At 45.6% G+C, this 14,286-nt stretch overlaps 1 protein-coding gene across 3 annotated transcripts in view; it reads left to right on the forward strand.

Moving 5' to 3' along the window:
- Positions 1–14,286, forward strand: part of LOC117356714 (squalene synthase-like) — an 80,512-nt gene that overhangs the window by 51,691 nt on the left and 14,535 nt on the right. For all 3 annotated transcript variants that reach the window (XM_033936314.1, XM_033936315.1, XM_033936312.1), the window contains exon 5: positions 6,502–6,693. In XM_033936314.1, the coding sequence (XP_033792205.1) occupies positions 6,502–6,693 (192 nt within the window). The remainder of the gene's footprint in view (positions 1–6,501; positions 6,694–14,286) is intronic.

Raw genomic sequence — 14,286 nt, forward strand, 5'->3', positions numbered from 1 at the left:
TTATGCTTTTACTCTCTTGTGGCGGTATCCTATATTATCGTGTTTCTTGCGCTCAGATTTTGTGCTACCTGGTGGCCAGATTAGGTTTAGACCATTTTTATTTAGGTTTCCCATCATTTCACTCAGATCGCTCTAGCACATTGGTGCTTGTATCACATTATACGCACAGGTTGATCTCTGCATGTCCCTCCGTGGACTTTTAGTTTTTTTGCTGTCCTGTTTTTGCCCCTTTTCACTGATTCTCTTTTCACATATTAGTATTCATTACTATTTATTTTTCCATACAGCTCATCAGGAACCTATTGTTCTGCACCACATTTTTATAAGATTTTATTTTATTCTATATTAGTACTATTGTTTTAAGCCATGCTACACTGTATATATACTATAATTACTTTTTAATGTCATGGCATTTTATTTTTTAGTTATATGAGCTTGAGGCTCCTCCTTTTATCAATTTGTGATTGTAGTAGAGCTTTTTGTGCTCCACTTTTTTGAGTCACCATTTCCTCACCCAATTTTTACTTTTATGACACCATATCTCTATTTTTTACTTTATTTATTTTTACTTTTGTGTCCCTTTTTGATGTTATGCAATCTTGCACATTTTTTAGTTTTTTAGTTGTTTAACTTTCTAAAGGCTAACCTAACCTTTGAGGTTATCCCACATTTGTAAGATCACATTATCATTTCAGTAGGTTCATTTTATCTTGTCTAATTCCTCATATAATCCTGCATGGTTAGCAATCTTTTACCGTGATATATCACACACATACTCTTGTGCTATCCTTGTGATTACAATATGTCAGATTTGAAATGTGTATCCTGCCAGAGCTGGTATTAGACCCCGAACATGAGCTAGGATTTAACAGAGAGAAAAAAATGTCTCTTTTTGTTTGTTTGTTTTGTTTACACCACAGCGCCAGTGTGGGTGGGAGAGGGCAAAGGGGGTGGAGTTGGTGGAGGCTATAAAATAAACCCACCAGAATGTTTGAAAAAAAAAAAAAAAAACCAAAACACCCAACTGAACAGGAAAAACGAATCGAATCGAAAAATTGATTCAATAGGCTGAATCGAATCAATTTTTTTTTCCCTGAATCGGGCAACACTATTCCTGACAGCGATTCCCCCCTCCCTGACAAAGCGCCCCCTCCCTCCCCAAACAAAAAAAAATATCAGGAGGGATGCCCACTCCCTCATGCCATCACCCCCACCCCCCCCCTGGCAGTCTAGCCCCACCCCTTACCTTTAAGACAGGAGCAGGAGGGGTGCTCAGTCCCTCCTGCTCCTCCACCGGCTACTGTCAGCAATGCAGGCCTTAGGCCTCTCCCCGGTGCAGCATGTGATGCATGGGGAGGGGCCTAAGGTCCTGATTGGCTCAGGCACCTCGGGCTCCTCGCTTGGGAGGGGCCTGAGATGTTTGACCCAATCAGGAACTTCCTTAGGGAGGAGCTAAATGAAGTCTCTGATTAGCCAAAACAATGGGGGAGTGGCAGGAGGGAGTGGGCATCCCTCCTGCCTCCACTTTGGTTTGTTAGGGGGAACATCAGAGAGGGCCATCATAGCTTTTTTTTTTTTTTTTTTTAAATGAGGCAGATACTGTGCATGTGCAACACATGCACAACATCTGTGCCATTAAAAGAAAAAAGCCCCAACAGCTGAGTGGCAGGATGCTGCCAATCAACCATTAGGGCTTCCCCAAACCATATCTGTGATCAAACTAATTTGCATGCACACTTCTTGGAACAATCAATTGCTGTTTCAGAGTTAGTCAAAAAATTGGCCAACAGCAACCCACATGGTCTTAACAACCATGTTCTATTCATCTAGCCCCTAGATTCTTTTCCTGGCTGATGACTCCTAAGAGATGTTAGCAAATTAAGGAGATTTGCCGTCTGAGGACAAGGCCCTAGATCCTCTTGCTTGCCATACACAAAATCTGCTGAATATATATCTTCTACACTTTGAGTCTGGTCTCAGTAAGAGTTCACGTCGGTGCAATCAGTGTTTATTGTATATGACAGCCTTTAGTTTGATTCATGGGAGGTTTGCTTTTGACAAAGCCCCTGTCATACCTTCTCCTGGATCCTGGGACTTCAACGCTATCATTACCCAGCTGGATTCATTACCCACTGGATTCCTATCATCCTGAAGTTCTTGACCTGGAAGGTCCTGTTTTTTTGGTGGTGGTCATTTCAGCTCACAGTGTCAGTGAGCTTTAGGCCCTAGTAGCAAATCCATCATATACCAAATTTCATGATAACAGAGTAGTTCTTTGTACCCATCCTAAGTTCCTTCCTAAGGTAGTGTCAGAGTTCCATCTTAACCAGTCAATCATCCTGCCAACATTCTTCCCAAAACCTCATGGCCATCCTGGTGAAATCACACGGGACACAACCTTTTACCTGAAGCAGCCTAAGCCCTATAGTTTTTGCTTATTTCAACAGGATGAGGGTAGCCATCAATAAATGCACTCTTTCCGTTTGGCTGATTGATTGCATCTCTTTCACTTATGCCCAGGCTGAGCTGATTCTGAAGGGCCATGTTACAGCTCATAATAATATAAGCAGGGCAGGATTAATTCATTGATGGCCCCTAGGCACACAAGTCCCGTAAGCAAACTGAACCCAGGCCGCAGGGCTCCAACACTGCACGCATCGGCTTCCCTTCTTCTCCAAAACAGGAAGTTACATCATAAGGGGGAGGGAGCTGAAGGGAAGCCGGCACGTGCACTGTTAGAGCCCCATGGCCTGGATTCAGTTTGCTTATTAGCAGCGGGCAAGAGGGCAGCGAGGGAGTGGAAGGGAGGGAAGCTGCCCTCACCTCATCTAGCAGTTGGGGGCCCCCTGCAACTGTGAGGCCCAGGACAGCTGCCCTGTTTGCTCCCCCATAAGGCTGTCCTTGGGGGCCCCCATGATGTTTTCGGGCCCGAGGCATGTGCCTACTGGGCCTACCCTTTAATCCACCCCTGAATATAAGAGCTATAGCTGCGTCAGTAGCCCACTTGAGATCAACGTCCTTTGAAGAGATTTGCAAAGTTGCAATATGGTCTTCGTCCACACATTCACATCCCACTGCTGTCTTGAGCACAACACCTAATGCGACAGATAGTTTGGTCACAGTCCTGCAGAATTTCTTTGGTGTCTAGAATCCAATTCCACCCACTTAGGCCCATTTTATTCTGCTCCAGGCTGCACCTTCACAAACAGTATTGTTTACATATAGTTCAGGATAATTAACCTACTTGACTTTGCTGTTGCGAATCCCTGTCATCCTCATGTTTTTGGTGAGCCTGGCAGCTAAGGATTCCCACATATGAGATTAATATGGCCTGCTTGTCCTCAGAGAAAGTGAATTTACTTATTAGTAGCAGGTATTCTCTGAGGTCATTAGCTAGTTATTCTCACACAACCTCCTATTGGAGTTGAATTTGTTTTTTGGTTTTTTTTTTTTAAGCTACAGTATAATACTGTTTTTTAGCTATAGTACTATTGGTCCTTCATTCACAAGTTGGGCTGTAAGTCACCTGCGCATGCAAAGTGGGAGCACTACCTTAAGATCTTAAAGCACTGGTCTCAAACTCACGGCCCGGGAGCCACATGCAGCACATCAGATACTATTTTGAGGCCCTCTGTATGTTTATCATAATCGTAAAAGTAAAATAAAACAGTTTCTTGATCATATGTCTTCAGCTATAAAATACAATATTATTATTAAGACTTAGCCAAAAGGAAAGATTTATAAACTATAAAGAGTTTTACCTCCTGCAAAATTGTCATTTCTTTAATAAGATAGTAACTATTTTTTTTCTGAGGTCCTCCAAGTACCTACAAATCCAAAATGTGGCCTTCAAAGGGTTTGAGTTTGAAACCACTGTCTTAAAGGAAAGTATGCTGGGCACTGTTTCGGCACTGAACTCCTTGGATGATGTCATCCACATCCTATATAATAAAACGCTAGCCGCGCATGCGCACTCCTATCTGCGTGTTCCGTGAGCAGTAGGTCTGTGGCTGCAGGAGTGCGCATGCGCGATTCCCCAGCCTTCTTCCCAGCACCTACCTTGGCTACCAACAGCGGTGGCTCCTCTCACAAGCCCCCAGCACTGCTTTCAGCTCCTGCTGCACGGGGCCCACGCCGAGCCATCTGACATTACCAGCGGCCTCACGCACGGCACGCATAGATGGCGCAGGGACCCAGTGAGAGGAGGCCAGCATCAGCAGACCAGGTCTTCCCCACCCGAAGCCCTACGCCCGTTGCTATGCCCTTAAACTCACACGCAGCCGATCTTGGAATCGCTTTTAAAATCTTCAGGCACAAGCGGCGGCATGCCGCACGTGCCCTGACCTCCAAACGCCGAACAGCAGCTTGCCGCAAGCGCCCTGACCTCTAAATCCCCCTGCCGGCATCTATTTTTCCTCCTCCTTCCTCTCGCCTGCTCACAGCGTTTAACTGAAAAGCGCTGCGCTGTGTTGCCTCTGGCCTCACCATCTTCTCTCCACTGCGGCCCGCCCTCTCACAACTTCCTGTTTCCGCTAGGGTTGGCCACAATGTAGAGAAGACACCAAGGCCAGCAACAGTGCGGTGCAGCGCTTTTCTGTGAGGCAAGTAGATTTCTGTGGGGCATATGACAGGGGGAGCAGGAAAGGAATGCTGCTGGACAGGGGGAGGGAAAAGGAAGGGAACAAGGGGAGCAGGCAAGGGGTGGGTGCACAGGGAAGGGGGGAATGCTGCTGCTGCACAGGGAAGTGGGGGGGGAATGCTGCTGCACAGGGAAGGAGGGAATGCTGCTGCTGTACAGGGAAGTGTGGGGGAATGCTGCTGTACAGGGAAGGGGGAATGCTGTTGCTGCTACACATAGAAGGGGGGAATGCTGCTGTTGCTGCACAGAGAAGTGGGGGAGGGGGTATAGGGAAAGGGGGCCAGGGGAATGCTGCTGTACAGGGAAGGGGGAATGCCGTTGCTGCTACACAGAGAAGGGGGAATGCTGCTGTTGCTGCACAGGGAAGTGGGGGAGGGGGGAAAGGGAAAGTGGGCCAGGGAGCAATCTTGGTTTGCTATAGGGGGGGGAGACAAAAGGGGGCCAAGGAGAGAGACAGAAAGATAGGCAGGCAGCGCACGAGAATGAAAAACAGACACATAGAAAGACTACAGGCAGGGAGAGAGACAGAAAGAAAGAAACACAGACAAACAAAGGGGGCCAGGGAGAGAGACAGACAGAAAGAAAGACAGACAGTGGGAGGGAGAGAGACAAAGAAAGGAAGAAAGAGACAGGGGCAGGGAGAGACACAGAAAGAAAGAAAGACAGATAGACATATTCTTGCACCCGTTAATGTAACGGGCTTAATGACTAGTGTGAGAATAATTAACCTGCTGTCCTTGGAGAATAACTGGTACAGGTAAGTTTGCTTTAAAAAATAATGCTAGAGGAACTTCGATCCCTTAAAGATCTCATCACAAAACATTATGAAGTAACCTGTGATCTCCAAACAGGATTTAACCTCTCTAACAGCTTCTCTTAAACCTGCCAGACCAGAATTATCCTTATTTCTTTTCCCTGGTAGTTGACTATAATTAGTATTACCAGATTTGCCCAAAGGAAAATCCAGACCCATGGCCACGCCCCCAGGCCTGCCCCATTCTGCCTGTATCATGCCCTGTTCTTCCCCAGCCCCGCACAAGACAGCATCCACACATGTGCGGACGTGACGTACTGACATCACCATGTTGCATCCGTGCATGCTTGGATGCCCCTTCCCAACATGATTTCGAGGTGAAGTTTTTTAAATTTAATTTTTGTTTTGTTTTTTTTTCAAAACCCGGCAAGCCGTCTGGACCCCCAGACATGTCCTCGAAAAGGACATGTCTGGAGAAATCCAGACGTTTGGTAACCCTAACTATAATGTTTTGCAGTTCAGTGTATATACGTCAATTTACTTTTTTTTTCTTTATTAGCCCTAAGTCTTATAGATCAGTGATTTCCAGCATTTTTTGTTTCAAATCTGAGAAATTTATGATCTCAGACAAACAAACAAACAGGAGGTCATAAATTGTCCCTAGAAACCACTAGACTAGATGATAGTTGTGGGCAGGATGCTTGCACAGTTGGTAGGAATCCAGTTTGTCAGTGAAATGTTGCCAATATAAAGGCATTGTGCAGATGGGGCCTGAGAAGGACCCTCTCAAGTGACCAGTGGACAAATTGAGTTGGTTTGAGGATAGTGCTAAGGCATTGCATAACAGCAGTAAACGTATGTCTAAATTTCTACTGGAAAAATATAGATCATAGGCTTCTTTTATATTCACAACTAGTTGTTTGTTTTCTCAGGACCAGAAATACAGCCTTGGATTTTCGTTTTTGTAGGTCAGAATGATAGATATCCACTCTGAAAATTTAATCTTTCACCATTGTAAAGAGGCAAACAGGTAGATGTCGCATTATCTATTACGGTAATATGATTAGAAACAACAGTAGAGTGTCATATTTTATCTTTGATCTTGCAGTATGGCCACTATGCTTCTGGATTAGTGGGAATTGGATTTTCTCTTCTGGTCTCTGCATCAGAGCAGGAAGATCCCACAGTTGTGCAAAACACTGAGCTCATAAATTCATGGGGCCTTTTCCTGCAGAAAACCAACATTATTCGTGATTACCTACAGGATCAGCTGGAGGGGCGTGAGTTCTGGCCCAGAGAGGTTAGTATCTTAATTTTTTATGGATACAGACTTTTCTTATAGAATTACATTACAATAAAAGAACAAATCAGGGTCAGCACTAGCTATAAAACTCTGGGATCATCAATCAAATACAGCTAGAGTAGATAGATTCAAAATGATAGAATTCTAACCTAAATTCAGTTCCCAATATAAATTAATTCATGTTGTAAGCCTACTGAAAATTCTATTGCCTTACGATCATAATGTTAAGAACATAAGAATAGCCTTACTGGGTCAGACCAATGGTCCATCTAGCCCTGTAGCCCATTCTCACAGTGGCCAATCCAGATCACTACTACCTGGCAAAATCCCCAAAAGTAGCAATATTCTATGCTACCGATCTAGGGCAAGCAATGGCTTTCCCCACGTCTTTCTCAATAACATACTATGAACTTTTCCTCCAGGAAATTATCCAAACCTTTCTTAAAAACAGCTACATTAACCACTTTTACCACAACCTCTGGCAACGCGTTCCTAACTATTCTCCGAGTGAAAAATATTTCCTCCTATTGATATGAAAAGTATTTCCCTGTAACTTTGAGTGCCCCTAGTCTTTGTAATTTTTGACGGAGTAAAAAAATCGATCCAGACTATATAAAACAAAGGTCAGCTGAGGGGTGCAAATACCTAAAAAATTTGCCTTTTGCTTTTTCTCCTGTTAGGCTAGTACAGAGTAGTGTGTTATGTCATCTTACCAGTAGATGGAGGCAAATAAACTGAAGTTTTCCAATGACATCACTGGTATAAGACGACATGCAGCCTGGAACTAATCAATATTTCTTTGCCTCCAGCACATAGTGCAGTATTTTTTGAGTCAGGACCAACTTCCCAGGATGCAGTCCAATGTTCCCTCTAAGGATTGATGAGGTGTGTGCAAAAAAAAATATGCACGAGTGACAAGTTACATACTCCACAAATTTATGAGCAGGCACGGAGGACGCATTTTTAAACAAATGTAGTTTATCCTTGTACTCCTTATGTATTTTTAATCATCTATGGATATGTTTGTATGTTTATTGTTCAAATGGTTTTATTTATTTCCCCAAATTTATTTTTGTTATATGCATTGAAAATATTTGATATTGCGTTTAAATCAAAATCTCAATAAACTTGAAACGAGTGCCCATGAGATTGTGGGAGGGTTAAATACTCAAAACTTAGAAGAATAACAATTTACTTAAAGTTTTTGATTCGCCAGCTTTCTGGTATCTTTACATACAGTGGTGTACCTAGTATATGTAACACCCGGGGCCCATCATTTTTTGGTACCCCCCCCCATCTGTACGAAAAACATGATTTTTAGTAACAAGCCACATGTCGCACATGAGTACCTAGGAAAAGGCAGCATCTTACATATTGCAGTGAGCAGTGCATCAATACACCCATTGTAAAACTAAACAAGCCAGACCAGCACAGATCAATCCTAACAGAAAACTATGTCTTTCGAATACACAGAACACAGAAAACACCTTCGCCTAGTATGGAATATGTCATCACAAACTAACCCCTCCCCCTTTTACAAAACTGTAGTGTGGATTTTAGCCACGGTGGTAACAGCTGACGCTCATAGAATTCTGAGCATCAGCGCTGCTACCACCACAGCTGGCGCTAAAAAAACGCTCCACAGTTTTGTAAAAGGGGGGATAAAATAGAAATACACAGCTTCAATGCTCTAGCTCAGGCGTGCCCAAACTTTTTGGGCTTGCGAGCTACTTTAAAATGACCAAGTCAAAATGATCTACCAACAATAAAATTAAAAAACACAAAGCACACTATACACTGAGAAAATGTTAATTATCATTCCTATTCTGGGTTTTTTTTCAAAGAGGTCAAAGCAGATGACTCTATGCACTGTCACCTCAGTAACAACCATACAAAAATAGACAAATATACTCCCTTTTTATTAAACCACAATAGCAGTTTTTAGCGCAGGGAACTGCGCTAAATGCCCAGCGCTGCTCTCGATGCTCATAGGCTCCCTGCACTAAAAAACACTATTGCGGTTTAGTAAAAGGGGGCCATAGTGCAAAATATAGACAGCATATATAAATTCAGACACATTTTGATCACTAAATTGAAAATAAAATCATTTTTCCTACCTTGTCTGGTGATTTCATGAGTCTCTGGTTGCACTTTCTTCTTCTGACTGTGCATCCATAGAAACATAGAAAATGGTGGCAGAAAAGGGCCATAGCCCATCGAGTCTGCCCATTCCAAGTGCCCGCCCCCCTGAATTTACTCCCCTAAAGATCCCACATGAGCATCCCATTTTCTCTTAAAATCCGTCACACTGCTTGCCTCAATCACCTGCAGTGGGAGCCTGTTCCAATGATCCACCACTCTTTCGGTGAAGAAGTACTTTCTGGAGTCGCTATGAAACTTCCCTCCCCTGATTTTCAGCGGGTGCCCTCTGGTGGTCGAGGGTCCCACGAGACAGAAGATATCATCTTCCGACTCGATGCGACCCGTGATGTACTTGAATGTTTCAATCATGTCTCCCCTCTCTCTTCGTTCTTCAAGTGAGTACAGCCGCAATTCTTTTAGTCTTTCTTCGTATGTCAGATCCTTGAGTCCCAAGACCATCCTGGTGGCCATTCGCTGAACCGACTCGATCCTCAGTATGTCCTTACGGTAGTGTGGTCTCCAGAATTGGACACAGTACTCCAAGTGAGGCCGCACCATGGATCTGTATAACGGCATGATGACTTCAGGTCTCCTGCTGACAAAACCTCTACGGATACAACCCATCATTTGTCTTGCCTTGGAGGAAGCTTTCTCCACCTGATTGGCAGCTTTCAAGTTGTCACTGATGATCACCCCTAGATCACGCTCTGCCGTGGTCGCAGCTAAGGTCTCACCATTTAGTGCATAAGTTCTGTGTGGATTTCTCTTGCCCAGGTGCATTACCTTGCATTTTTTAGCATTGAAGCCCAGCTGCCAAGTTGTTGACCATCGTTCCAGCAGCAGTAGGTCCTGTGTCATATTGTCAGGTAACAAGCTTTTGCCAACTATGTTGCAAATTTTGGCGGCGGCGGCAAACAGCGATACCTTTCCTCTAAGTCCATGCGTCATATCACTTATGAATAAGTTGAATAGAATCGGGCCCAAGACCGAGCCCTGCGGCACTCCACTGAGCACGTCCGACGCTTCTGATGGGGTACCGTTCACCACCACCCTCTGTAGTCTACCACTTAGCCAGTCTCCAACCCATGTAGTTAGAGTGTCCCCCAATCCTGTCGATTTCAGCTTGTTCAATAACCTTCGGTGTGGGACGCTATCAAATGCTTTGCTGAAGTCCAAATATACCACGTCCAGTGATTCTCCGGCATCCAGTTGTCTAGTAACCCAGTCAAAAAAGCTAATGAGATTGGACTGGCAGGATCTTCCCTGGGTGAATCCGTGTTGGTTGGGATCACGTAGGTTTCCTTCATCCAGGATTATGACAAGATTCTGTTTGATCAGAGTTTCCATGAGCTTACACACTATAGATGTGAGACTCACTGGCCTGTAGTTTGCTGTCTCTGTTTTGCAGCCTTTTTTGTGGAGTGGGATTACGTTGGCGGTTTTCCAGTCCAAGGGGACTTTTCCTGTGCGTAAAGAAAGGTTGAAAAGCACAGATAGTGGTTCCGCCAGGACTTCACTTAACTCCCTGAGCACCCTGGGGTGTAGGTTGTCTGGCCCCATGGCTTTGTTTACTCTGAGTCTCGATAGTTCGTTGTAGACGCTACTGGGCGTGAATTCGAAGTCTTGAAACAGGTCTTTCTGGTTATCTCCCGTCTGAATCTGTGGACCATCTCCCGGTGCTTCACATGTGAAGACTGAGCAGAAGTAATCGTTTAGCAGTTCTGCCTTGGCAGAATCTGATTCTGCAAAGTTACCGTCCGATTGCTTCAGGTGTTCAATCCCATCTTTGTTTTTTTTCCTGTCACTAATATAGCTGAAAAAAGATTTATCCCCTTTCTTAATGTTCCGTGCTAGCTCTTCCTCCATTCGGAGTTTGGCCTCTCTGACTATTATTTTGACAGCTCTAGATCTCTCTAGATAGTCCTCTTTCGCCTCCTGGTTTCCTGAATGTTTGTAGGTGATAAATGCTTCTTTTTTCTTTTTAACTAGGTCTGAAATTTCCTTGGTTAACCATTGAGGTCTTTTGTTTCTCCTGCGTTTACTTATTGTTTTTATGTGGCGGGTTGTTGCTTCATGTAGGTTGGACTTCAGAGTTGACCACATATCCTCTACATTTTCAGTTTTTGCATGTTTATGTAGCTCTTGATGGACAAAAACTCCCATGCTTTTGAAGTCTGTGCCTCTAAAGTTCAGAACCCTCGTTGCCGTGCTTGTCCTAGAGAAGCCTTTCCTGAGGTTTAGCCATACCATATTATGGTCGCTGGAGGCCAGTGTATCACCCACTGAGACCTCCGAGACGCTATCTCTGTTGGTGAGTACTAGGTCCAGTATCGCCTAGTCCCTGGTGGGCTCCAATACCATTTGCTTGAGACGTGTACCCTTTATGGATGTTAGAATTCTATTGCTGCTACATGTAGTCGCGGAGAGTGTGTTCCAATCTACATCTGGCATGTTGAAGTCTCCTAGTATTACTGTATCCCCACGCAGTGTGATGTTTTCTATGTCCTCTATTAATTCCATGTCTTTGTCTTCCTGTTGTTTGGGAGGTCTGTAGATCACACCAAGGTATAGGCATTTTTCATACCCTCTGGCCAGGTTCACCCAGAGGGATTCCCCGGTGTATCTAACATCTGTGATTCTAGTAGTTTTGATGCATTCTTTGGTGTACAGTGCTACACCTCCTCCCAATTTACCCTCTCTGTCGCAATGAAGTAAATTGTATCCCGATATAACCATATCCCACCCATGCGAGTCCGTGAACCAGGTTTCGGATATCGCTATCGCATCTAGATCGGCGTTTATTATTTCAGTCTCTAGTTCTAGAATTTTATTGCCCAAGCTGTGTGCATTAACATACATAGCCCTCCATATCTGTGAAGAGATACCCTTATGAGATTGTGCGTCTCCTAAATTATCATTGATAATATTTCCTGACTTATTGTGGATATCATTGGTACCTACCTCAGATTCAGAAGTGCGACATGCCTCCCCAGGATGGTTCCTTACTGCTCTGGGATATAAGTATGTACCCTCCCCCAACTTACCTAGTTTAAAGCCCTATGGAGTAGGCGGGCCAGTCGATGTCCAAATACGTTCTTACCTTTCCTGGTTAGGTGGAGTCCGTCTGGTCCTAGTAGTCCCTGGAGTTTCTCGCCGTGGTCTAAGAATCCAAAGTTCATCTCTGCGCACCATTCGCGGAGCCATTCGTTAGTCTGATGGATACGCTCTTCTCTAGCTCTGCCTTTGTTTCTTACTGGGAGAATTGATGAGAAGACCACCTGCGCTCCTATCTGCTTCAATTTCTTTCCCAGCGCTCTGAAGTCTCTTGGAATGTTCTCTGTGGTATTCCTAGCAGTGTCGTTCGTGCCTACATGGATGAGAAACATAGGAAAATGATCGTTAGGTTTTAGGAGTTTGTCTAGACTGGTGGTGATATCCCGGATCCTGGCTCCAGGGAGACAGCAGACCTCTCTTGTCTGCAAATTAGGCCTGCAAATTGGTCCCTCAGTGCCCCTTAGCATGGAGTCTCCAATGACTACTACTCTTCGTTCCTTCCAGGGGGGTCGGTCTGCAGGCCCTGGATTCGAAGTTGTGAGCTGGGTGTCTTCGTGAGCCCCTTCTGCTATTTCCTCGGAGGTTCCTTCTTGTAAGATCTGGAATCTGTTTCTAAGAGTGAGATGTGGTATTGTTGTAGAAGTATCCTGTTGGCGAGAAAAAGAAGAAGAAGAAAGTGAGAATGAAGTGGGTTTCTTTTGCTTGCCCGTAGAGGAGGTTACCAGTTGCCAAGGACCGGCGTCACCGATCATCTCCTGTACTCCAATCGTTGTATTTAGGGCTGTAGTTTTGGGCGTGTCGAGAATGGACCTGTCGTGGGTTCTCTCTGCGATGTGTGACAGTTCCAGGATGGCATCGTCGATGAAGGTCTCGTCTTCCCTGATGCTCCTCAGGCGCTTAACCTCCTCCCTGAGGTTAAGCAGTTCTTGTAAGATATCCTCGTCTAAGTTTCCTTCTCCCAGCTCCTCTGTCTGTGTATAGACTGTAGTGTACCCTGGGAGGGGGGGAGGGGGATGGTCTCGGTCTGCACAGAGACCTCTACCTTTTGCTCCGTGTCACCTTCCTCCTTCTGAGTACAGACCTTGGCCATCCCCTGGGCCCCTCCGGATGCAGGAGCGTTGGTCTTGATAGTAGCTTTGGTATTCCGTGTCCTCCCTGCCATTTCCAAGTTTGAGAGATATATCACTGTAAAGAGAAAGGTTGAGATGTCAGAGAGTATGTAAGGAAAAAGAGGAAGAAATTTTTTTTTTTTTTTTTTTAAATTTATAAAGGGTCTCAGAGGTTCAAGGGAGGATTAAGTATCTGACTGAGAGTGTAAGAAAAGTGTATGGGTGTGAGAAGAAAAGAAGAAAAGAGGAAGAGTGTGTTTGATCGAGTAGGAGAGTGAAAAGTTTAGGTAAAGCCCTGTTTTAGTCCCTTCTCAAGGCCCTTCGCAAAGGCGCTCTCGCTAAGGTGAGCGCCTTTGCCGCTCGCCTTCGCCGCGCGCTGAACGGCTGTGCGCCGTTGGCTCGCCTCCTTTTATGGAGGGGCCCGGCGCCTACTGCTGATGCGGTGGGGGTGGGCGGAGCTACTCACGCCGCTACCCCGATGCTGTTTGTAGTATTTGCCGCTCGCCCTCGCCTTGCCTTGCGCCTCACAGCCCTCTCCTGCCTCGTACGCTGCTCGCTGAGCTTTTCCTGCCTCTCTTTCTTCCTTTCTTTCAGCTTGTATGCTTCCTCTCCTCCAGACCTCATTCCCTCCCCCAACTTTTTCTTCCTCTCTCGCTGCCCTTTCTTTCTTTTTTCTCTCTTGATGCCCCCTTTCTTTTTTTCTGTTTCCCTTCTGTCTCCCTGCCTGCCCCCTTTCTTTCTCCCTACCCTCCACAAAGCTACTTCTGCCACCATAGGGGGAAACAGGCCCCAAAGCCATCACCGCAACCATCGGAGGAAACAGGCCCCAAAGCCACCACCGCAGCTGCCCCAAGCTCTCTCTGCTTCCCACCAGGCCGACCAGCAATCCCCTGATGTCAATTCTGCCGTCGGAGAGGAAGTTCCGCCCAGCCAGGCAGCGATTGGCTGGCCTGAACTTCCTCTTCGACTGCAGCCTTAGGGCGGGTGCACAACCGGGGCGGACCGCCCCCCCCCCCCCCCTTGTTACGACACTGAAGATATGGCAGCGCCTCCTCTCACAAATCCCCACCTGCGTCGGAAGTCCGATGCAGTCGGGGATCTTGAGAGGAGCCGCCGCTGCATCTTTCAACTTTTAAAATACAGGCCACCGCCGCTTCCTCTCACCTCCGCCCGCCCTCGAGTGAGCGACAGTTGAAAGCGTATGAGTGACACCACTGAAAATAGTGAGTGATCGCTCATGCGCTCACCTTAGAGGGAACACTGCGTCGGGACCAGTCCGGCAGTA

The sequence above is a fragment of the Geotrypetes seraphini genome, chromosome 3 (assembly GCF_902459505.1).
Source record: "Geotrypetes seraphini chromosome 3, aGeoSer1.1, whole genome shotgun sequence".
NCBI lineage: Eukaryota > Metazoa > Chordata > Amphibia > Gymnophiona > Dermophiidae > Geotrypetes > Geotrypetes seraphini.